General features: G+C 37.3%; 3 protein-coding genes across 17 annotated transcripts in view; 2 read left to right on the forward strand and 1 right to left on the reverse strand.

Moving 5' to 3' along the window:
* Window positions 1-18211, forward strand: part of LOC110847796 (basement membrane-specific heparan sulfate proteoglycan core protein) — a 50546-nt gene extending 32335 nt beyond the window's left edge. For 7 of the 12 annotated variants that reach the window (XM_035850591.1, XM_035850598.1, XM_035850595.1 and 4 more), the window contains 71 exons: window positions 68-334; window positions 407-612; window positions 683-823; window positions 957-997; window positions 1069-1180; window positions 1263-1402; window positions 1468-1538; window positions 1751-1786; window positions 1868-1972; window positions 2058-2353; window positions 2448-2636; window positions 2714-2786; window positions 2867-2891; window positions 2964-3023; window positions 3084-3151; window positions 3214-3256; window positions 3361-3485; window positions 3551-3741; window positions 3824-3953; window positions 4030-4185; window positions 4253-4414; window positions 4578-4634; window positions 4720-4933; window positions 5024-5224; window positions 5306-5348; window positions 5427-5675; window positions 5818-6015; window positions 6128-6185; window positions 6254-6399; window positions 6479-6623; window positions 6709-6759; window positions 6826-6956; window positions 7036-7161; window positions 7252-7271; window positions 7341-7402; window positions 7467-7612; window positions 7687-7776; window positions 7847-7892; window positions 7965-8094; window positions 8180-8276; window positions 8351-8460; window positions 8571-8594; window positions 8738-8799; window positions 8878-8959; window positions 9077-9102; window positions 9178-9223; window positions 9313-9345; window positions 9484-9696; window positions 9770-9826; window positions 10396-10593; window positions 10704-10775; window positions 10860-10925; window positions 10997-11107; window positions 11186-11395; window positions 11452-11520; window positions 13104-13367; window positions 13445-13575; window positions 13655-13703; window positions 13805-13858; window positions 13925-14224; window positions 14301-14353; window positions 14437-14631; window positions 14698-14758; window positions 15044-15230; window positions 15322-15365; window positions 15441-15493; window positions 15576-15824; window positions 15898-15987; window positions 16047-16093; window positions 16209-16340; window positions 16794-18204. In XM_035850591.1, the coding sequence (XP_035706484.1) occupies window positions 68-334; window positions 407-612; window positions 683-823; window positions 957-997; window positions 1069-1180; window positions 1263-1402; window positions 1468-1538; window positions 1751-1786; window positions 1868-1972; window positions 2058-2353; window positions 2448-2636; window positions 2714-2786; window positions 2867-2891; window positions 2964-3023; window positions 3084-3151; window positions 3214-3256; window positions 3361-3485; window positions 3551-3741; window positions 3824-3953; window positions 4030-4185; window positions 4253-4414; window positions 4578-4634; window positions 4720-4933; window positions 5024-5224; window positions 5306-5348; window positions 5427-5675; window positions 5818-6015; window positions 6128-6185; window positions 6254-6399; window positions 6479-6623; window positions 6709-6759; window positions 6826-6956; window positions 7036-7161; window positions 7252-7271; window positions 7341-7402; window positions 7467-7612; window positions 7687-7776; window positions 7847-7892; window positions 7965-8094; window positions 8180-8276; window positions 8351-8460; window positions 8571-8594; window positions 8738-8799; window positions 8878-8959; window positions 9077-9102; window positions 9178-9223; window positions 9313-9345; window positions 9484-9696; window positions 9770-9826; window positions 10396-10593; window positions 10704-10775; window positions 10860-10925; window positions 10997-11107; window positions 11186-11395; window positions 11452-11520; window positions 13104-13367; window positions 13445-13575; window positions 13655-13703; window positions 13805-13858; window positions 13925-14224; window positions 14301-14353; window positions 14437-14631; window positions 14698-14758; window positions 15044-15230; window positions 15322-15365; window positions 15441-15493; window positions 15576-15824; window positions 15898-15987; window positions 16047-16093; window positions 16209-16340; window positions 16794-16998 (8340 nt within the window). In that variant the 3' untranslated portion in view covers window positions 16999-18204. Of the gene's footprint in view, window positions 1-67; window positions 335-406; window positions 613-682; window positions 824-956; window positions 998-1068; window positions 1181-1262; window positions 1403-1467; window positions 1539-1750; window positions 1787-1867; window positions 1973-2057; window positions 2354-2447; window positions 2637-2713; window positions 2787-2866; window positions 2892-2963; window positions 3024-3083; window positions 3152-3213; window positions 3257-3360; window positions 3486-3550; window positions 3742-3823; window positions 3954-4029; window positions 4186-4252; window positions 4415-4577; window positions 4635-4719; window positions 4934-5023; window positions 5225-5305; window positions 5349-5426; window positions 5676-5817; window positions 6016-6127; window positions 6186-6253; window positions 6400-6478; window positions 6624-6708; window positions 6760-6825; window positions 6957-7035; window positions 7162-7251; window positions 7272-7340; window positions 7403-7466; window positions 7613-7686; window positions 7777-7846; window positions 7893-7964; window positions 8095-8179; window positions 8277-8350; window positions 8461-8570; window positions 8595-8737; window positions 8800-8877; window positions 8960-9076; window positions 9103-9177; window positions 9224-9312; window positions 9346-9483; window positions 9697-9769; window positions 9827-10395; window positions 10594-10703; window positions 10776-10859; window positions 10926-10996; window positions 11108-11185; window positions 11396-11451; window positions 11521-13103; window positions 13368-13444; window positions 13576-13654; window positions 13704-13804; window positions 13859-13924; window positions 14225-14300; window positions 14354-14436; window positions 14632-14697; window positions 14759-15043; window positions 15231-15321; window positions 15366-15440; window positions 15494-15575; window positions 15825-15897; window positions 15988-16046; window positions 16094-16208; window positions 16341-16456; window positions 16648-16793 lie in introns of all 12 variants that reach the window. The other 5 variants (XM_035850602.1, XM_035850603.1, XM_035850594.1 and 2 more) reach the window with 4 other exon arrangements.
* Window positions 18212-18321: 110 nt separating this feature from the next.
* On the forward strand, window positions 18322-19787 carry LOC110846958 (integumentary mucin A.1). The gene is made up of 4 exons (XM_022093796.2): window positions 18322-18497; window positions 18557-18679; window positions 18744-18855; window positions 19035-19787. Exons 1-4 carry the CDS (start codon window positions 18480-18482, stop codon window positions 19715-19717), a joined length of 936 nt encoding a protein of 311 aa, XP_021949488.2. The 5' UTR covers window positions 18322-18479; the 3' UTR covers window positions 19718-19787.
* Window positions 19788-19935: 148 nt separating this feature from the next.
* Window positions 19936-23437, reverse strand: LOC110846961 (protein scarlet). Of its 4 annotated transcripts, none has more exons than XM_035850604.1 (17): window positions 23077-23437; window positions 22828-22999; window positions 22727-22759; window positions 22597-22662; window positions 22483-22518; window positions 22315-22415; window positions 22124-22241; window positions 22007-22035; window positions 21469-21936; window positions 21337-21371; window positions 21158-21278; window positions 20917-21063; window positions 20777-20854; window positions 20485-20707; window positions 20403-20421; window positions 20239-20339; window positions 19936-20174 (listed from the first exon to the last, which is right to left on the reverse strand). In XM_035850604.1, exons 1-17 carry the CDS (start codon window positions 23161-23163, stop codon window positions 20002-20004), a joined length of 2007 nt encoding a protein of 668 aa, XP_035706497.1. In that variant the 5' UTR covers window positions 23164-23437; the 3' UTR covers window positions 19936-20001. The 4 variants fall into 4 exon arrangements, with proteins under 4 accessions (XP_035706497.1, XP_035706499.1, XP_021949489.1 ...); XM_035850606.1 differs by having other exon boundaries at window positions 22007-22041; window positions 22828-22975; window positions 23077-23436; XM_022093797.2 differs by having other exon boundaries at window positions 22007-22041; window positions 23077-23436.
* Window positions 23438-23509: the final 72 nt, after the last annotated feature.

The following is a 23509-nucleotide window of genomic DNA, read 5'->3' on the forward strand; positions in this document are numbered from 1 at the left end:
TCACAGGATCAATTAAAACTATCACAATTACTTCCTTACAAATTACCTCTTGTGATGTGTATCACAGGATCTTCTTGGTAGTGGTCAAATTGAAATCCAAGACCACAGTTATGTAATTCCAACAAGTGTTTTAAGAAATGTGAACCCGAGGGGAATTCAAGCAACGATTCCAAATATACGAACACTTGCAATTCCTGAAGATATCATTCCATATTTTGCACTTCCTCCATCCTACAATGGAAATTTGTTAAAAGGATTCGGAGGATATTTAAGATATAATTTAAGGTATCGAGGTTCTGGACGACCACTGCGCGCTCCCGATGTCATAATCAATGTATATTTTCATTTAATACTATTATTTCATCGGTTATGCGTTTATGTACAACAATTTTTCTTTAAATTTCAGGGCAATGGCATTACTTTACTTCATGTAGGGAAGCAGCCCATGTATCCATCCAGAGAAAATGCTGTCTCGGTCAGATTTTGGGCTGGGGAATGGTTCAAGCGTGTTCTTGGAAAGCCGGGTGGCGATGAGCCTGCTGCCGGTGTCGAGCCTGCCACTCGAGAAGAGATACTAATGGCATTGGCGAACGTTGAATATTTCTTAATTCGGTAAAAAAAAACAGCAACAATGAATGACAACATTTCAAGTTGTAGAAATTTAAATATTTCGATGAAATAGAGCTCAATATGACCAAACACCATCTTTGGATACAACTCTCTCTGATGTGAAACTTGATGTCGCCACGTCCAACAATATTGGGCTTGGGACTGCTGTATTTGTTGAAGAGTGTCGTTGTCCTATCGGTTACGTAGGGTTCAGGTACATAAGAATTTAAAATACTATGCAGGGTTTTCACGTCCAATTAGTTGATGTAATTTTTTTACCTAAATAATACCCATTTTTCCAATAAGTCGATAACAATATAATAATTATAATAATTTCAATTTTAAAGTTGTGAGGATTGTGCTCCAGGATATCAAAGACATCAACAAGGTAAAAGGGTATGAAGGATCCTGTTGATTGGTTTTCTAATCGATCATTTTTTATCAACTCTCCTCAACAAGGTTCTTGGTTAGGAAGCTGTATGAAATCTAGTGCACAAGTGAGATGTCCTGCAGGAACGTACTCTGATCAACAGCAATGCAAGCCATGTCCATGCCCGAGTGAGGGGCGTCGGTATACACACAAACTCATTTCTATGCATTTAACAATTAAATATATAAATATGCATGCAAGATTTTCTTCAAATTATTTTCAGATATGGAACTTCATGTTACAAAGACACCGATAATCAGGTTACATGTGAGTGTAATGAAGGACATGTTGGACGAAACTGTGAGCTATGCAGTCCTGGATATCAACAGAGCCCAACTTTCCCCTATGACTGTCGACCCTCAGGTAATAACGTCATTTGAAAATGGATGATATTTAAGATTGAGAAACACGAAATTAAACATTTCCAGGAAGTACATGCGATACGGACGGCGCAGTGTCGCCTTACCCAGATCTCAGTACAGGACGATGCGTTTGCAAGGTATAGTTTAAAGATATTTTACTTTTACATTGTTCTAAATATTTTACCTTTCTATTGCCTCTCACAAAAATATGGACATTTCTGGTATGAGCGTTTGATTTCAAAGTTTTGAATGGATTAATTGAATTGTCCTCCATAAATAAATTATGGAGGACAAAATATTAAAGAAGATGATACGAGTGTATAGTTCTAATATTGGTGTTTGATATTAGGAATATGCCACTGGAACATCATGTAACGAATGCAAGGTACAAACTTATGCAGCTTACAAATACATATATTAAATATGCATAGTTAGGTACTTGCAAATAATACTTAATTTGACATAGGAGGCAACATTTTTTCTAAGCGAACGAAATCAGTACGGTTGTATTAGCTGCTTCTGCATGGGCGTCACCAGTTCGTGTCAATCTAGCAGTTTGTATCGAACTCAGGTTCGTTGAATTAATGTTCAGTGACTAAAATACTTTGCTGTTCATAAAGACATCGTTAAATGAATCTTGGGTTCTGAATCTGTAGGAGACTTCAGTATTTGTCAACAGTCCTCTTGGATTCACATTGGTTGACGAAAGTCAAAGAAACACTATTCGAGATGGATTTGCATTTGACCGAAATACCAGAGAACTTGGATTTAAGGAATTCAACCGCTATCCTGCCGATATCTACTATTGGCAATTGCCTTACAACTATCTAGGAAATAAGGTCACTTCGTATGGGGGTTACTTAAACTACACTGTTCGATATGTTCCTCCACCAGGGGGTCAAAATTCTCCTAACACGGCTGCAGATGTGGAAATAAATGGCAACGATATTCGGTAAATGCATACATGCATAAACTGGAAGCATTCAAAGACCTTGCCTGAACTATCTGTCAGTGATTACAACAAATATGACGCCTTTGTGTTTCAGATTATTGTACTTTAGAAAAATTCAAGTACCAGCAAATAAGCAAGTTGAAATATCTGTCCCATTTGTCGAGTCAAATTGGCAGAGACAGGATGGCCAGTTGGCTAACAGAGAGCATCTAATGATGGCGTTAGGGAACTTGGATGCTCTTTTAGTAAAAGCAACTTTCACCACTAGCACCAGAGAAGCATTGTATGAACAGCAGCCAAATATTATTTTTTCCTTGAAATTCATGCTTATTTTTACTTGATAATTTTATGATTCGACAGTATCAGCAATATCAAAATGGAATACGCTGTTCAGCGAAATACTGGAATGGAGCGAGCATACGGTGTTGAACAGGTAATTTATATTTTCAACAAAATTAGCACGAAATGAACTAGCAATGTTTTTACTGATGCTTCACAAAATAAAATTTGCAGTGCTCATGTCCAGAAGGTTATGAAGGTACACAAAATAATATAAATATGATATGGATTTCTTAAATGGATTTTTAAAATATATTTAACACTCATGAAGGTCTGTCATGCGAGGAATGTGCCTTTGGCTTTACGAGGTCCCTTCGAGGACTATATCTTGGTATTTCTGATTACGAACAATCAATTATATTTCGAGCTGATTGCTGATACACTTTTTTAGGTTTATGCGAACCCTGTGCTTGCAATGGACATTCTGATGAATGTGATCCTAAAACAGGAGTTTGTAGGGTAAGCGCTTATTCGTATAAAACAAGTAATATAATTACTCGATAATCACTGGATAATTTCAGAACTGCCGAGATTATACGTCAGGAGATTTTTGTGAACTCTGCGGTATGCTTCAATTAATATCTATCATGATAACTATTTAGATCTATTAAAATATTAATGCGTTGGATTGCGAGCTAAATTACTGGTATTTTGATTCAATTGTTTAGAGGACGGCTATAGTGGGGATCCTCGAATTGGTGGATGCAGACCCAGTGGAATCGGAAGATGTTCATGCGATCCGAAAGGTGCTGTGCAAATAGACTGTCCGGATGGCAGAAATTGCGTCTGCAAGGTAATTATACATGTTACACAGATTAAACCGTAACCTGAATCCACCTATCCTGTTACCTCTAACAGGGTAATGTTGAAGGCCATACATGCAACATTTGCAGAAGAGGAACGTTTGCTCTTCAATCTTCAAATCCACAAGGGTGTCAGGAATGTTTCTGCGGAGGCGTTACAACCGAATGTTCTTCAGCAACATTATATCGATCTGTTATTTCCTGGAATTTGTTGACAGGCCCACACGGAGTTACATTAACTGATAGGTAACCAAATTATTTATGTATTTAGGTGTATTTTTTAAAGTCATTTTTTTAAATTTTATTTATCGATGTCAAATTATAATAGCACAAGAACATTGCTGGTTGATGACATCGAAACAGATATTAATAACGGAGAACTTTCGTACACGTACCCATACGGGTCTAAATCGGAAAGATTGTTTTGGTCTCTGCCATCAAAATTCACCGGAAACCGGGTATTACTTATTAGTTAGCAATAGTTTGTTGGTTATAATAATTTCTTTTTATACTAACGCTTTTATTTAATTATAGCTGACCTCATATGGTGGAAAACTGCGTGCTACGCGTCGCTACTTGGTAAGACCTGGAACTGAAGATGCACCTATTGAGGACATCGACGTTATTATTGTCGGCAACAACGGTGTGTCCTTATTCTGGGTTTATGGAATTAATGCAGGACAAGAAGTTGTGAGTTCATATTCTATGGTGTTCGTGCTAACAATATTAATTGATAAGTTTATGTGTGCTTTTATAGTCGCTCGAGGTCAGTTTGAAGGAAACGTCAGGTTGGAAGCATCTGGAACATGCTAGCAGAATTGCAACTCGTGATGACCTACTCACGGTTCTTGCTGACTTGCAAGTTATTTTGATCAGGGCATCTTTTACTGACGACATGGAGGCGACTTACATTAAGGACGTAAGTGCTATTTTGATTAGGGTGCAGTATTGCATGAACAGTCACACACGTTAGTATCACGCTTGTATATAATAAATATCTAAGAGTGAGCTGCATGCAGTAATTAATAACAAATAATTTTAGATTAATCACAACTGACAATATTTTTCCCCATGTCTTTTAGATCACTTTGGATGACGCTCAGAAGCATTACAGCCCGAACGGACTAGTGGTTGAAGTTGTAAGTGGAGAACGGGATTGAATATTATTCTGATCAATTTATTACTATCATAATCTTGCAATAATTAAATTGATTACGATTTTAGGAAGAATGCAAGTGCGGCACTGGATACTCTGGGCTTTCTTGTGAGTCATGCAGCACAGGGTTCTACCGGGATTTAAACAATCGGTCTCGTGGACCTACCGGAGCGTGTGTTCCATGCCCCTGTGATATCAACTCATCTGAAGGTTGTAATGTGGAATCAGGTCGTGTAGTGTGTGTCTGTAAAGCTGGGTATACCGGTCACAATTGCGAAAGAGGTAATTTAATAATATATATGTACAATATCAAAAGGTAGTGTGCATTATACAAGTATATTCGTTAAAACAAATTGTTTAAAACCCTTGCAGCTGGAACTTCACCTCTGATACCCGATAGAGAAATCCAAGTACACATTACTGAATCTATTGGTCAGACTCCAATTCCCGTGGGGAGCACGGCATCTTTCCGCTGTACAGCAAGGTCTCCGTCTCCAACCACCCAATTGAGAATCACATGGAGTCGCGAATTCGGAGATCTTCCTTATGGAAGATCACGCGATGACGGTCGAGGTAACTACTTGTGCTGAGATACATATGTACACAACCACGAATGATTTTATACGGGAGCTAAACTGTGACATTGTCCTGCAGGACTCTTGGTGATTAGTCAAGCCCGACCAGAGGACAGTGGAAGGTAATACATAATCAAAAGAATTCGGTACGAGGTGGTGTACACATTTGTTACTGGAATGTAAAACGAACTATTGTGCAGCTACATTTGCTCCGTGACTGATGGAACTGTGACCAGTATCGCCACTACGGCTTTCACTGTTTCCGGTGGTCAACCCAGTTTTGGAACTAAACCTACTGTTTCAATTTCCCCACGTTATACAAATGTGAGAGTCAACGAGGCAGTCCAATTCCAATGCGCCGCTGCAGGGGTCCCCATTCCCTCCGTCACTTGGAGTACTTCTCGTGGACCAGTGCCATCGCACATAATCGTCATTGGAAGTTCATTAAGGTCTGCAAGTTCCAAATAGCATCTATCATATTGTAACGCATTCTGTACTACGAACTTATTAATTCATAAGCATATACATGAGACTTCTTCCGCTTCTTAATCTTCTTAACTGTAAGCACATTTGAAAATTTTGTTCATTAAGAATTCCGGCAGCAAGGAAATCAGACGCGGTTGAATATATCTGCACTGCTCGCAACAACATAGGCACAGAGTCAGCTAGGTCAATTTTATACGTGCAAGGCGAAGAAAGTCAAGCCCCCACCCTCCCTCCTGTCGGACTAGTTGTTTCGATTTCGCCAACGAGTTATGATGCGAGACCAGGAGAAATTGTTAGATTTAGGTAACAATACTATTACTTATATCAATTGTACATTATGTGTTCAACGTATGTACCCACGTACACATTTGCATTCATAACATTGAATATTAAGCTGCTTGGTTTTAACATATAGATGCGACACGTCTGCAAGGAATGCTCAAATGCAATGGTCTAAAGTGTCTGGAGTTTTGGTATGTTAAATTCATACTCAAGCTGATAAATAAATACCCGAGACTCATAGCTTACGACCAACTTACAGCCCCACACAGCTACACAGGGCCCAGATGGGTCACTTACACTATATTCTGTGAGAGATGTCGACATGGGCGTCTACGTGTGTTCAGCCATTTCTGAATCAGGCCAAACTACGCAAGCACAAGCTAGACTGTCAGTAGCATTCATTGGGTAAGAAGACGAGCTATGACTTTATCCATTGAGATTACTAAATATGTATAAAATAATATCTCTCGTCGTTTATATGTAGATCTCCACCGTCAGCAAAAATCACTCCAGAAAGACAAACAGTAGCTCAAGGAAACCCAATTGAAATTCTGTGCACTCCAACCGGAAGTCCTCCTCCACAAATTGAATGGAGCAAAGTGGGAGGTTCACTCCCGTCAAGTGTTCAGGTAATCTGCTGCTTGTAAATACGTAGCCCTACTACCTGACTCTTACTCGAATCGTTGCCTCACAAATTTCTGTTCTTTTTTAAAGCGGAATGCCGAACTACTTAGAATTGACACTGCAGAAGTAAATGACCGTGGGGTAGGTTTAGTTGCATATAATATATGATATATGTGTACAATATTGAAATAACTGACGTAAATGTAGGTCTATGTTTGCCAAGTGGAATCTTCAAGTGGCAAAAGTCTTGCATCTGCAATTGTGGAAGTTGAGCGCAGAGAAAGCCCAATGATTGAAATGTATCCTTCTGGACGCCAGACAGTGGTCCGAGATGGAAGGTTTGTTCTCATGCGTAAATAAGTCACGATGTAAAATCTAGATAAATAATCATTAATTTTCATAATTTCCATTGTTCAGTGCTTTGTTCCAATGTCGAGTAACTGCTGGAATTCCATCCCCCATAGTTTCATGGGCCAGGGGGGATGGGCGTGTGCTATCCAGAACGGTCGAGGAGATCGAAGGGGGAGTGTTGAGGTTTAACAGGTTTGTCAAAATTAATCTAATTTATTTGAAGGCATCACAATGATATTAATAATTGCACATTTCCCTACACTTTTAATTTCTGTATTTCAGAGTTACTGGGGAAGAGAAAGGTATACAATTTCTACTGTGCATGCTAATTATACGGTAGAATTTCTAACAAATCTTGGTTTGCTATTTAGGACAATACATTTGTAAGGCTGAAAATATAGTTGGAACAACTACAGCAATTGCTACCCTTGATGTAAGATACACATATTTTGTTACTTTAAAACCAATTTATAAACGATGTGGAACTTCATTTACAGATTCAAATTCCACCAAATATCACAATCACCCCGGATTCACCACATCGAGCGAGGTCTGGAGAAAGCGTTCGTTTGGAATGCAACGCACAAGGTGAACCGATTCCTACAGTCTCGTGGACTAGATTGCAGACCGGAAGAGAAATCGAGTATGATTTTTTCCAACTTTCTTTCTACATTTTTTCAGAAAAACTAGAGTTAATTCGATAATGTGTGTATGTAGGGACAGAGAAAGGTTGCACGGCGTTGGGACGCCATTCCGTGCCATGTATGACATAGCCCGTGTTTCAAAGAGTGACGAAGGATCATACAGGTACGAACAACAAACATTATTGAAATTGATAATAGTTAATTATCCTTAACCTTGTGAATTTCGCGATTAGTTGTATGGCTAAAAGTGAAGCAGGACAATCTGAAGAAAGATTCCAGGTAATGTTGTAAATAAACTACAATTTGAAGTATTGAATAAATACATTAAATTGAATTTTATTACTATACCAGTTGCTCGTTGATGAATTTTCTGAAACGGACTACAACGTCATTCACCCATATCCGCCCACAGTACGGCCACCAAGGGAAGAAGTTTACTATTTCCCAGTTGGATCCAGAGCTGAGCTTCGTTGTATTCAAGGTTATTATTAACATGTTTAAATTTACGTGTATTTTAGAATATGTACATGAATATGTGTATGGTAAGTCCTTTTTTCGGAATGCAGCATTTGAAGGGGATGTTTTTGACCGATTGTATTTGGACTGGAATCGCTCTGATGGAGGCCGCATGCCAAAGGATTATGACATTAGGGACGGAATTTTGTAAGTTAATTTCCTATTTATGAATTTTTGTGAACTAGTGAAAACAAAATCACATTTATATTTGACACAAACAGGTACATTAATGACTTGTCACATGAAGATGCCGGTTTGTACAGTTGTTTCGCTTCGAACCGACAAGGAGAAAGAGCATTCACAATCAGTGCTCGTTTGGAGGTCGTTGGGAGTAAGTGCAACGTTTTTGCTTCAAAATTACATTTTCTGTGCCAATGATTCTTTAAATCTTCACGTACTAATTGTAATGAATGCCAATTCTTTATGCTACTTTGGGAAAAGGTGAAAAATGTGCAAATTACGCAGGTGAAAGTTCAAGTGCTTTCTCCAACATGTTTCCTTCCCCATATTTAATTGTTGAGTCGTATTTAAATTATGGCTGTTATGTTGTGATATATAAATACACATATTTTATAGAGTATTACTGAAAATGCTTATTTCATCTGCAGCGTCTCCTCCGAGAATTCAATTGGAACCGGCGAGACAGACTGTAAGAAGGGGAGATACTGTGGTATGCATTACGGAAACATTCAACAATTTTAAGATTCGTTAATCATAGAAGAAAATTGAACTAATTTTAAATTTGTAGACCATCAACTGTCTTGCAACGGGAGATCAACCAATTACGCTCAATTGGTACAAAATGGATCGACGACCATTTCCACCTTCCGGTAAATTGCATATTTCACACTTAAATATCAATTCGGAACATTAAAATACCAAATCCGTCTAAACTTGACTTTTACTGTTGGCCTCGTCTGAAACTAATTTGTCATATTTTATTATAGTTTTGGTCAATGGTCAACAACTTGTGGTATGATCTCATAATATAATTTTTAGCATTTTTACAAAAAAATTACTATTCTAAACGATTATTGGAAATGTACAGTTCAGAGGAATCGAAGTGACTGATACTGGACGTTACGTTTGTCAAGGTGAGAAATACATATTTTAGAAATCTTTCTAATTCTGTTTTATAATTTTTCTAACGAAGAATAAATATTTTGCTTTCCTTCTGGCCCAGCTACGAACACTGGAGGCACTTCTGAATCAATAGGTAATTAAAACTATGCAGTGTGCTGGGAGAGAGTCTATTGTCTTTGCTTATTAGTTGGATAATAAGTTGGATAATTTGGATAATTAATTTTGTGAAAGGATGTTAGTTGTAATACGTATTTAATTTTTAATATAAAAGCCGAGGTCACTGTGAACACGGGAAGTAGCAGTGCTGGTCCCGGTCATGGTGCAAGACGAGAGCAGAAAGGGGTCGTGGGGTCGACGGTTGAACTTCGATGCGGCATCGGAGGGAACCAGTACGACTGGAGAAAGGACGACGAGGAACTCCCAAGGACGTCCATCATGTTCGGACCAACGCTGACTCTGCTGAACCTACAAGAACAAGATGCTGGTTCGAAATTCTATCAGAACCAATGATGCTAGTTATTGTAATCCGTGTTTTCACCAAATATGGTAATTTCTAGGTCGTTACATTTGCACGAGTGAACAGGGTTCTGATTTCATCGATCTTAGCGTTGAAGGTAATTCAAGTTTCGATTTTCAATTAGCCTTTTTAAATTTTGGCATACATTTTGTATTTATTTTGCTAAATTTAATTTTACTAACAATTCTACCTTACTTATTTTTTGTACTTATATTTGTCCATCATACTCAATCGAACCAATATTTTGCATCACCAGTTAAGACGAAAAAGTTGGGAAAATTATCTCGATGCATATGTACTTAGCCTGTTAATATAGGTTTTGGAATATATCAATGTGACACAAATGAATTACCTTGCTTATCTGGAGACCAGTGCATTCCGTTACGTCAGAAATGTGATTCAATTCCTCATTGTGTTGATTATTCTGATGAGATTGCCTGTGAGTTTCGTAGCAGACGTTATAGGCAAATTAGAGGTATAACTTTCTAACTCAAATTAACGCTTAATTTGTGATTGACGCTTTCCATGTCATGCATTTGGTTTGTTATACATATGTGTGCCATATATAAATGTAAGCATAAAGTTTGTAACCTGTGTTTGTTTGAGACATAACTCAATACCAGATTATGAATAACATTATTATGTATTATTTATGGTGAATTTCAGGAGTTCAAAATGTCCATGTTCGAATTATACCAAGCCAAGAACTAATACGAATCGGGGACAATGTGGAACTTAATTGTGACGTAGAGGGTGACCCACAACCCCAAATCAGATGGAACAAGATGCACAACGGGGAGTTCCAAGATAATGTGCAAATCTTGGGAAGTAGAGTAAAAATCCGAGACGTTAGAAATGAAAATGGTAATTGAAGCAATATAAATATACAAATTTATATAGTACAGTGAACTGTATTAATTTTTGATTAATCTATCATCACTGAATTAATAACAAAATTGGATTTAATCGATTAGGAGGAGTTTATCGCTGTACTGCAAACACGGTTGGTGGGATTCACGAGGAAGACTATGCGCTAACAATTCACGGTATTTTCTGCGCTTATTCGTTCGAGTTTTCCATACGTTGCTAAATTTTACTTACATGATTTACTCTTTACTACTATAAAATAGCAAATCCAGATAGAATTCAAAATTCTGCTCCGATTGAGACACGATCTGTGCCATATGGAAGCACTGGTAAGCATATTGTATACTATATGCATATTCTTAATTTGTTATGTCATAAATGCTTCCAATTCCGAAATTAGTTACAATGGATTGCAAAACCGAACTTGCTGGCCGAATTGATTACTCTTGGAGTAAGCAAGGGGGATCAGTTAACCAACCGTTAGCCAGTGGACAAAGTTTGACGATATCAGGTAAAGTGGATTTCAGAAGCGATGAAACTAGTAAATATTGCATGAAATTATACTTTAACTTTCTTTGTGGTATTGTAGATGCAACTGCGGAGGACGCGGGGACCTATATTTGCATGGCTGCTTCATCACACCCACACAGCTCCGTAGATGTGACCACAGTGTTGGTGGTTACAGGCGCAGTTCCTCATTTTACACAAAACCCGTCGTCCTACATGTCCTTGCCCACGCTGCCAGAGTCCTACCTCAAGTTTGATATTGAAATATCCTTTAAACCCGACGATCGAAATGGTATGTACCGCATAATGTATTGAATCATAGTTTTCTTCAAAAAACCCATCTCTCAGGTCTCATACTCTATAACGGACAAATGAAGGATGGTAGTGGTGATTTTGTGTCATTTGGAATTTCCCACGGTATGTTTTTAAATGTTATTATTACGTACAATAATTACAGAAGAGTCACTGGGTTGGTCCGTTTATTCAAAATGATTAAAGTTCATATCAAGTGTAAACAATGTTTGGACAAGTACAACAAGACAGCTATTTAATTTTATTTAAAACTATTTAATGAACTGTAATGTATTACCAATATATATATATGTAATATATTGGTAATAAATTTCCAATGGCAAAACTTTTATGTTTACTACCTACTGGGCCCAGGCAAGCTGAAATTAGCTCTTAATTTCATAACCGCTGGAGATAATAAAGATTTGATAAGTGCATTGGATTCCTCGTGCGATTTTGCATAAGTAAAACCAATCAACTTTTAGCAGCTAACAAAGGATATCTGTAGGGAAAATCGTGAAAGGACGCAGGCGGCGATAATTTTTCACCAAAAAACTCGGAAGAAAAATAGTTAATTTGAAAAATACTAAGGAAATCGAAAGTGAAGTTTAATTTAGTCCAGCGAACTATAAAAACGTTCATTGGGATTGGGTCGACTAAGGACGGTCGAAGAAGAATTTTTACAAAACCTACAAAGACCACACCCATCGTGAAGGCGCTGAAGTCTAGAATTCGAAGAAATTCTCGAAATTCTAACGGAAACTAGCCTCACAGCTGACACGGTTGATGCAAATTATCCATCGAGTACTCAAATTGAACCTTGAACTTCAGGCTTTGAAACGTTATACTTTATGCATGCTGAAAATTCCCCAGAGGAAAACCAGATTAAATAAATGCAGGACTCTCTTGCAGCGGTGCGCACCGAAAAAAATTTAGAGGATTCTTTTTAAAATGAGTAGATTTTCATGTCAGAGAAATATTTTAACAAACAAAATGATCCAATCTACGCCAAATCGGCTAAATACATCCTTCAATATAGGCAAAAGGTCAGAAGGTCAGATTATCCAGGTTTTGTGACGGTTTGGATAGGTTAGAGCTAATTGGGGTAATTTTTATGCATTTTGTTGAAAATCGGGGGAAGGTGAGGGAATTAAATTTCTTAAAATATGTTTCCGGGTTCATGGTACATCCCCTCAATGAGATTATATTCAATGGGGTCGTCTGGACCTTGCGGCGGGACTCAGCACTAGCTCATAGTGCAAAAAACGATCTAGGCTAAAAAATAAAAGTCCGGATTTTATCTCCAATTCGGAATTGCTATTCCCCTCCTTGGATTTGAATCTCGAACTATAAAAAATTGTAAAACTTAGAGGCAAAGATGTGTTCTAAGGCTGGTAAAAGTGCAAAGGTTTTAAAAAAATCTTTGACCACGGAATTAGACAATTAATCTACGGATTCAGTGCGCACTTTAGTCGAGGACTCGAGGCCGCTTCTTCAGCACTGCGTTAATGTAGGAGGAGGAAATTTCGAAAGATAAAAATTGTTTTCTACTCAAAAATTAACTGGCTTTCCACTAAAATTAACTAGAAACGTGTAACACAAAAACTGTGGTAGCTACAGCGTTTCATTTTACTACCAGTTTGCCTGGGCCACCTAGTACATGAAACGACATTCCCAAATTAACAATTATCATTTTGCGAAATATGTAGGTTATCCTGAATTTCGATTTGATGTCGGTAGCGGACCTGCAGTTATTCGTGGCAGTAGAGTTCTCGAAACTGGGACTTGGCATAAAGTTAGGTTATCTCGAAGCAGAGCAAACGGAGAAATGGTTGTTAATGACGAAGACACCTTCACTGGAACAATTCATGGTTCGTTTCAAGGACTCGATCTTATGGAACCTCTTTACGTTGGAGGCCATCCCAACTTTAATAACGTCCACAAGTTGGTTGGTCATACCAAAGGATTTGTTGGTAAACATAAATTTTATTGAAATTAACACAACTATTCTATAATTTTAATTACTCTAAACTAACCATTGGATTTGTAGGATGCATCAGCGAATTAGTAATTGGAGGCAAACGCACACAACTTTTTAAAGACTCCCAAATCTCGCGAGGTGTGTCGTCTTGTGACACGTGTGATTCTAATGATTGCACAAACGGAGGTGTATGTCAGGAGGTACGAATGCTTAATTTGTACATATTTAATAGAATTAGTTAGTATTTACACGTATGCATGATGTTAAAATTTGTTTTAGGGGTTGAGCGAACGTGGATATAGTTGCATATGTCCTCCTGGTAATTCAGGTAATTCAATCTGGCATCTTGCTGGCATAAATAATAATCTAAGTTAACCAAGAAATAAAGACATATGACAAGACGCATAAAGCATCAATATCTTCATTTAGGAGCAAATTGTGAAATTTCTGGACAATCATGCTATGCAGGAGCATGTGGGGAAGGTATTACTTTAAAAAAAATATAGTCTGCTTGACAAGGATGACTAATATTTTTTATTGCTTTAACAGGAAAGTGTGTCAATATTCCTGGAGGCTTCGAATGTTATTGTCCATTTGGAAAAGTTCCTGGCCCTCGTTGTGAACGCGACGTTGTTATTTATGAACCACGGTTTAACGGCCATGATTCATACATGGCATATCCAACCCCACAAGACTTAAAGACATTGAAAGTTAACTTGAAAATTAAGCCGGATTCCGATGAAGACGGTTTGCTAGTTTATGCGTCACAAACTGATGACGGTCTTGGTGACTACACATCTTTAGCTATTAAGGATAGGCGGTTAGAATTTCAATATGACACCGGATCTGGTAAAACTATTGATCAAATGTCATTTAATTTGTGAAATATACATTTTTCATCCATTTTTCGACATGTAAAACCTAGGACCTGCAGTTATAAGAAGCAAGAAGGAAATTGCCAAAGGAGAATGGATCTCGGTAAGGACTACACAACATGGTTTTGTGTAAAGAGTAACTAAGCGAATGGATACCGCTGACCCTCAGTTTTGATTCGTGTGTAGGTGTCCATTGAACGAAAAGAACAAGAAGGGGAATTGAAAATTAATGGTGGAGACTTGATTAGAGGAAAGTCTCCTGGGGTAACTCGAGGTTTGAATTTGAAGACTCCGCTCTACATTGGAGGTCATGACCGTCATCGAATCCAGCTGAATAGCAACGTCGGAGTTGTAAAAGGGTTCTCCGGATGTGTGTCGGAGGTTAAAAGATCTTAAAGCGATTTCTTAATGTAGTGATTTGGATGATTGAAAATTGTTTTTTTGCAGATGGATGTTCATGGGATGGAACTAGACTTAATTACATCCGTACAGGAAGGTGCAAATGTGGGTAAGATATTACGAGATCAATTTGTATTAAAATTATATGTGGAAACAAGTAAGTAATTTAGGTTTTCTTGAAAAAAATTTGCACAGTAACTTTTGTTTGCATAAATACGTATGTAGGAAAATACGTATATCTGCATTTGTATTTAAAAAATATGCACAGTAATTACATAAAAAATAATGCATACTTACTCTAAATAGACACCAACAACAAAAATAAGAATATAGCCTTGGTACAGGACCCATTTCTAGAAAACTGGTAAATTAAATAATTATTTTGGTAATATAGACAACTGTGAAGGAGGGTCCCAATTTTGCACGAAAAATCCATGCCGAAATGGAGGAACGTGTCAAGAGAATACAACTTGTTCTTGCCAGAGTGGATTTTCAGGAAGGTTTTGCGAGACTCGAGATATGTGCAGTCTCAAACCTTGTCTTAATGGAGGAACGTGTTTCTCCATGAAAAACTCCTACCGGTACGGTTTGATATTATTAATTAGCTAATTAGTTAAGGAGATGAGGAAGACATATTCATTCAGCTATTTTACATCATTGATTTTATTGCAGTTGCTCGTGTCCTAAGGGATTTTTTTCGAAAAACTGCGAGACTGGTAAATACTGCATTTTCATACACTTGGCAATTCGTTAGAAGTATACATTGGGTAATTTTTGCATTAATTTACTAGCAATGGGGGAATGGAGTCAATCTGTAGCTTTCCGAGGCGAAGGTTACATTGAGGTAGAATAATAATGTTTCGTACCAGTCAGATTGCATGCATTTTAGGCTTAAAACGTGTTAATATGTTCCAATTAAATTGCAGATTAATAAATCGTTCATGTATCGAAGTGGACCATACGTTCCCGAGACCGTAGAGTTAGAAATTTCGACTAAGGCATCGTCTGGAGGCCTAATATTTTGGCATGGTCCCACGCCCACTGAAATTGACCCAGACGACTTTTTTTCGATTGCTGTAAATAGAGAAGGGAAAGTTGAGCTTCAATGGGATTATGGATCAGGAGTTGCTAAAGCTGTCTCAAATTCCATCGTAAACGACGGAGAAAAGCATTTGGTATGTTATAACCAGACGCATCTTAATACTTGCAGTACGGCATGTAAAATAAATAAATATGATCTTTCTTCAGGTTGTAGTGAAAAGGCAAGGTCGAGATGGGACGATCCAGGTGGATGGAGAGGACATTCCGTCGTTTGCTATCAATAATGAGCCTGTCGAGGTACTTTATCTTTATTTCAACCTTTACGTTCTCGGCAATAATTTTTCGGATTTTCTCAGACCCTCAATCCCCACGGAAACATATACGTCGGTGGTGCTCCAAACTGGTATGATTTTTTAATTCATATACTTTTGTATATAATGTGGTGATGCACATGCATTTTTGCATGGAAATGTACAACAATTGTATTTCGAATGACGGACATTTAAATTAATTTCCAGCTTTCAAATGACTCATGGTCTGTACCATAATGGATTTATTGGATGCATCCATTCCTTAAAAATTCAAAACGGTGAACCCATCAACCTGAATGAAAATTCAATCTCTGCGGTCAATACCGGTCCCTGTTCCGAGTAAGTGCTTTGTATAAAAAGTTTATATTGGTTTGGACTGATGAGTGATAATTACAAAACTTGTTACTATTTACATACAAATTACTAAATCCCAAAGTTAACTGTTTTGTGTGCAGTGTTAAATGGTGGCAGGCTCTCGCTTCGCATACTGACTCTGACGATTCGGCATCAATAACCACTACTGCTCCTGTTGCTTTTGTCCACTTAATTTTAATTTTATTTTTAGTATGTTCACAATTTTTACTTCACTACGACACATAACGAACATTGTCTTCGAATATAGATCGAAATAATCAGAGTCCCGAAGGTAACGTGTGTCCATGTTAGAACTACTTTTGACGCTTGTTTCTCATGATGACTGTTTTGGGTTTACTTTTGGTTTTGTTGCTGAAAATTTTCTGCTAATCGAATGGCATATTGTAACGAAAACTTTATTTCTTTTGATTTGCTTAGGGAGAAGCCTACGCTCGACTTACGCCGACCCCATCAACACTCAAATCATCGAAATAATAACAAGCATAAAAAGCCGGCTGGACAAACTCATAATCTGAACGGCCACCGTAATAAGCATTCTAAAATCAAAAATGAAGTGACGACTGATTATAATGATTATCCTGAAGAATCTTTCATCGAAGGGAGACACCGACTCTCAAAATAATCTTTCAATTACTTAAATTTTATGTTATTTTACATAGTTTTACATATTTTATTTATGACAGCAATATTCATGCACAATAATTATTGACTATACAACTGCAGATAATAATTTAGTCATCCATAAAGAGTATATAGATACTTGTATAGTGATAATAATATGCAGCCAAAAATTCCATGAATATTATTATTCAGATTACAAGAAAAGTCCATTAATTGAAATGTGCCAAATGTTGTGGACCCATATTCATAAAAGTCGTCGTTCGCAGAGCTTGATCTATTAGACTTATAAGGAAATCCAATCAAGTCGAATATGATAAATTCTCAAAATAATTTTACTTAAAACCGACCTCATATTCAGTATGCATCCGGCAGTGTGTTATTCTTGCATGTTATATGTACATACAATTTACCATAATAGCTGTATAAAATATGTAATAGTAAATTTAGTGCAATGAGATTTCTCATTATTAAAACTTAGGAAATTAGAGCCAAGGAGTAAATAACCTTCAAAAATAAATTGCTGGAGTGACAATAAAAAGTAAAAACTCTGTACTCAAATCTGTATTATACATAGTTGTACCAAAAATAGTGTGAAAAGAACAGAGCAGACATTTCGTTTTTATTTGATAACACATATTGCAGAACCTGTTAGCTAGTATCCCAGGAATGTGACAACGTATTCGACACCGTGTGTCATTTTTGTGCCTTAATTTAGGTTAACGAACGTCATACAATTATGAATAAAATACTTATTAGTGAAATATGAAATATTGCGTAATATAGGGTTTAATATTTCCTCTTGGTGCTGTTTTACACGACTGACAAATCTGTGTGCTTCACCTTAAATTTATTATTAATACTGATTTCATGTATTTGACATGTCCTAATATACACTCACAGGTATACCAATATGATAAGTTATACAACTTGTTACATTTGTCTATAATTTGTCTCATGTTTATTCAACACTGCCGTTTATTAGATTTGTCATCAACTTATTATTGTACTGCCATTTTTTGTGTATTCTAGTTTCAAAAAAACATAACTATATTTGCATACAATGATCAATTCAAAGTCGTTTTCTGGTAATAATGATATTATTGGTATTATTAAAAGTTAAAACGTGTCCAACGGATGAATTCATCATGAACTGACCTACAATACTTGTATGCTTTATGTAAATGGTAATAAAATTGATTTGTTATAATGATGTCTAAATGCATATATATGAATTTCATAAGTGTAAAGGCATTCGTATTACTGTTTAGCATTAAGAAATAACTGGTATGAAATTGTTATATGTGACGCTCTCATAAACTTTTAAAAATTTTACAGTCTGACATTGTCATAAAATATGGAACAAATAACTCTAGTAATTTTTAAAAACACGCTTTGAAAAAAATAGATAAAAGCATCTTCAGAGAATGTGCATTCTATACAAGCTCCAAGTAACAACGGTTAATTTCGGCACAACAATCCATAATGACGAATTTGACATGGGTAAGCAAGATGGATATTCAGAAAATTAGTATAGGCGTTGATAGTAAATGTGATTCTAGGTCTTATGTATGGTCATTGCCTTTGGGGTGTGGATTCCAGAAAGTGAATCGCAACGACGGTTTCATCGACAAGCACCATGCACAATGCCCGGGACATTTCCTCACCCCACCTCTAAAATCCAGGTAAATTGTACAACTCTGCTCATCTGTAGAAGGTTTCATTTTAAAGCACTATTTACAATTTTAGTACATCAGGTGCATTCGAATTCGAGGAAGGTTGTATCAGTACATATTCACCTGTCCACAACCCGAGTCACAATTCGATCCTGCAACAAAAAAATGCGTTTTGAAGGGAACAAGTAATACCATATTTTGAGCTTTGGCATGTCGGAGTCTTTGCAGTCGGACTATTTGATATAGTTATAGCCTGAACAGAGGCACTAGTGCGTTAGACGCTAACTTCCGGTTCTACTGATTTTGCTAAGCTCTGACCATGATAATAATTGATCTTAATATTTGACAATATCATAAAATTTAGTTACAGATGCCCCTACTACCATTACCCTTTTTCCAACTACAACAATGACTACTGTAACAACCCTGCCGACGAGTACAGGATCTGAGACAACTAAGGGATCTGCAACCACGACTACTGGCCCTGAGACGACAACTACGGCCCCTGAGACAACAACTACGGCCCCTGAAACAACTAGGGCCCCTGAAACAACTACGGCAGCTGAGACGACAACTACTGCCCCTGAGACGACAACTACGGCCCCTGAGACAACAACTACGGCCCCTGAAACAACTACGGCCCCTGAGACGACAACTACTGCCCCTGAGACGACAACTACTGCCCCTGAGACGACAACTACTGCCCCTGAGACGACAACTACGGCCCCTGAGACGACAACTACTGCCCCTGAGACGACAACTACGGCCCCTGAGACGACAACTACGGCCCCTGAGACGACAACTACGGCCCCTGAGACAACAACTACGGCCCCTGAGACGACAACTACTGCCCCTGAGACGACAACTACTGCGCCTGAGACGACAACTACTGCCCCTGAGACGACAACTACGGCCCCTGAGACGACAACTACGGCCCCTGAGACGACAACTACGGCCCCTGAGACAACAACTACGGCCCCTGAGACGACAACTACGGCCCCTGAGACAACAGCTACGGCCCCTGAAACGACAACTACGGCCCCTTAGACGACAACTACGGCCCCTGAGACGACTGAGACGACAACTACGGGATCTTAAACAACAACTCAGGGTTACAAGATCGTTTAGAAACTAAACTTTAGATAACACTCTTTACGTTATAATTATTTCATCGTACATATATGCAACAATCTATCGTGTAATATTTAGTATTATATTTTTGTCTGCATGTTCTCGTCGTTAATGAAATGTTTGTTTTAATTTGATCCGTGGTTTAAACTTTATTTTATATTACATTTAGTAACAATTAAAATGTTCGATAGTTTGTAAAATCATTTTCTGTAACTTTTAATGAGAAGTCCTAAAAAAGCTAAAATATGAAAAACAAAATATAAGCATATGAGTAGGATGAAATCCAAATGCAAATTGGACTCGTCAAAGTTGTTGGCGTTAAGTACTCCAGCACCAGTTGAAATGCATGGAATGGTCACGTCAGATTTGCACGCTGAAATTTATTAACGGACTTTATGCAACTTCAGGTCTAAACTGTTACGTTTCGTGTTTCTTACATATATTGGTGATATTCGCCCATTGACTGACTGACATTGCTTCATTGGCATACATGAACCAACTCAAGGATTTGCTCCAAGACAGGTAGCCAGGAAGAGAACTAAATTAAAAGCCATACATGAACTCACGATATCTCGCATAAAAACTGCATAAACTCCCTTACTCCAGATTTATAAAGATTCCTAACAAACCAAATCAAAATCAACAACAGTTCATGGAACAACCAAAATCGATAGTTTAAATACCTCCAGTAATCATAAGCATGTAATCAAATGGAATCAGACAAGTAATTGCAACTGAGACCGAGTCAAACACAGCAGAGAAAAAGCATCCACAAGCAGCTGCCGTATTCGCAGTTAACAGAATTACGAGACACGTTTGCAAAAATGCCGTCATTGTTGCCCGAAGTCCCACCAACCAGTAGGCCACGGTCACAAAAAGAAGAGGTTCTGCTATAAATCCCGGGACCTGGCAAAAATTACATTATTCCACTTAACCAATATTTAGGATTAGTAGAAATAAATGACACCGCTTTACCAAACTAATCATTTTTGCCAAATAGTATGTATCTACTCGGTAAACTCCATTCTTGTTTTCTCGTAGAAATAAAGGCAGCTAGAATAATGATATGTTTTGTTAAGATTAGTCTCGATTTTAATATATGTAGAACAACTCACTTCATGGGGAAATACATGGAGAACGCCATACATTGATGGAAAAGTATTTTCAGTGATAAAAATAAAAATCGCTCCTTGAATATTTTGAATTCCATCCTGGTCCAAATTGACACCAAAAAAGCAAAACCCGATGAGCAATGCCATAACCTGTTCATCATTATTGTTATTTACCTAATATCTGCTGATAGTAGAACAACAGAAAGTGACATTATATTCATAAACCCAATTTAAAAATACTTGCAATTTTTTGAACCGTTCGAACTACGTGGACGTTTAGATTTCTATTCGATTCTAACAGCGATCGCCACGTTAACCAGAACAATTCAGTGTGCCAGTGAGGTTTTCGACTGGAATAAATGCATCTGTAAAAGTTTATTTGCATAATGATAATCTATTGCACAGTAAAGTCCGTCTACATACATGTGGCTCCCAATGAGGGTTTCTTCTAGGAAGGTCTGCAAATAATTTCATGATACTTTATCTCATTGCATATAAACACTAGACTGCACGTGCAGCTTTTGACAGGGTTTTAAAAAATTGTATTAGTCATACCAAATCCGAGGATTTAGAGGAAGATATTGATGTAGTGAAGAAATCGTATTTAGCCAATTGTTCAGCAATCTCATCTTGGATATCGTTGTACTCTGCCGAGTTAACAAATGTGTCGCAAATCAAGCTAATCTTATGTCTGCTTTCTTTCTCCATTCCTGGTAAAACTGCGAGTGAGCGTATGTAAAAGTCTGCCGGATTATAATGATCTGGACAAATATGGCCAAGTTTTGCGAAAAAATTCATGGCACCCTTCGTATCCCCAAGATAGGCCGTCCTTCCCTCAACAAGTAGACACACTTGGTCAAACATTGCAAAAACTTGGGATGATGGCTGATGAATAGTGCACATGATTGTTTTTCCTTTTTCCTTTGCCAAATTCTGCATCACGGAAACAATGCGTTGAGCTGAAAAGCTATCGAGGCCTGTGGTACACTCGTCGCCAAAGAGCACTGGACATCCTGAAATTGCCTAATAATAAATAATTTTATGCAAGTTGTCTCAGATTTTTTAGCATTTGCAACATCAAAAGTTATGATACCTCAGAAGCGAAAGAAAGTCGCTTCATTTCTCCACCAATAAAATTTCAAAAGATAATGATAAAAAATAGTTAAATGTTTTTTGGAGAAGTATTTTTAAGTTATAATTTTCAACTCACCAGATATTCTCTCGATCCGTGTGTGTTCGCATTTCTTTAAACCAAGTCCTGTTAAGAGTTCTTCCACTTGTCGTGTTCGTTCCCATTTTGTCAAACGACGATCCAACTTCATGCGTGCCTTCCGTGAATTAAATTAGCATTTAAATAATCATATGAACAAAAAAGATGCCAAAAATATGAAATTTTCATACCATGAAATTTAAGTGTTCCAAAACCGTTAAACTTGAGAAAAATAGATCTTCTTGATATACATAACCAGAAATTTTTCTCATGAATTTTCCAATGGGCAGTCCTAATGTATTTGTAAAATTCTGACATTGTCAAATATCAATAATACGTAGTTAAATCCTTTTGTTTACCATTGACTCGGATGTCTCCATTAATTACAACATTTTCTGAAAATATAAATTTCATTTAACTAATCCTAAATATTTAGTGTGTGATTAGATGTATTATTTTAGGCTTAAATTTACCTTGTACACGCTTTGCTAAAACATTAAGAAGTGTCGTTTTGCCTGCACCTGATGCTCCTAGGACGGCTAGAATTATTCAAATTTATTATAGACTGAGGTTGAGACTAGTATGATAAATAAGGCCTCTTACCCATCATAGTTCCAGGATGGACTATGCCTGTCACTTTAAATGAATCACATTTCCAAATTATTAACCATTTTCAGCAAGTAAGTATATGCCAACCCCTTTACCATTGTTAAGCACTCTTTTGAACGGTTGGTGGACATTTCGTCTCTGGAAGATTCCTTGGCGAGGGGTAGGGACATAAGCACTGAGATCATGCCATGAAAGTGTAGCCCCTTTTAGTCCAACAGAGTCTGACTCGGAGGGATTTTTTAGCTTGAGTGGTAGCAAAATAGGAATCTCAAAAACAATATATCCGTCTTAATTCATAGTCGTTAGTGGAGCTTTAAAACTAAAAGTTTGAGAACGTTTCTTACATCATCATCTCTGTGCGAAAGCTCCAAAGTATTTCCGGATCTATTACTATAAAAACTTCCAGTTGACTCGATTCGCTGAATTCCCATCGTGTACAAGTTTTAGGAATCTATACTTATATTTCAAATAATTCACAATTTTACCCAAATTCGCAAGTTTTTTTATGCCTCACTAATTTATTATATTCAAAACAAAAAAACGTGTGTGCTATCTTAACGCTGTTTGTCGAAATCGAGACAGAGTCAAAATAATGGTCTTAGGAATTGTATACCGTGATTTTGTGATATGCATACGTATGTAAATGGGAAATGTCAACTTCACGAAACGAATTCATGTGTGTAGAGATTTTGTAGAACTGGACCTAACATAGGGACATGGACTTGCTTCTTCATCAAACACAGTTGATCTATTTATTACATGTTTAATATGCGAGTA

Source organism: Folsomia candida, unplaced genomic scaffold (genome assembly GCF_002217175.1).
Source record: "Folsomia candida strain VU population unplaced genomic scaffold, ASM221717v1 Fcan01_Sc003, whole genome shotgun sequence".
Taxonomy (NCBI): domain Eukaryota; kingdom Metazoa; phylum Arthropoda; class Collembola; order Entomobryomorpha; family Isotomidae; genus Folsomia; species Folsomia candida.

Bases quoted from the DNA above. Each gene is read 5' to 3' on its own strand.
- LOC110846958 (XM_022093796.2), top strand. The intron at 18,680-18,743 runs GTAAATTGTACA...TTACAATTTTAG, and splicing joins ACCCCACCTCTAAAATCCAG to TACATCAGGTGCATTCGAAT. The intron at 18,856-19,034 runs GTAATACCATAT...CATAAAATTTAG, and splicing joins ATGCGTTTTGAAGGGAACAA to TTACAGATGCCCCTACTACC.
- LOC110846961 (XM_022093797.2), bottom strand. From the start codon at position 23,163: ATGGGAATTCAGCGAATCGAGTCAACTGGAAGTTTTTATAGTAATAGA. The intron at 21,937-22,006 runs GTATCATAACTT...ATTTATTATTAG, and splicing joins GACTTTCTTTCGCTTCTGAG to GCAATTTCAGGATGTCCAGT. The intron at 21,372-21,468 runs GTATGACTAATA...AATTATTTGCAG, and splicing joins CCTCTAAATCCTCGGATTTG to ACCTTCCTAGAAGAAACCCT.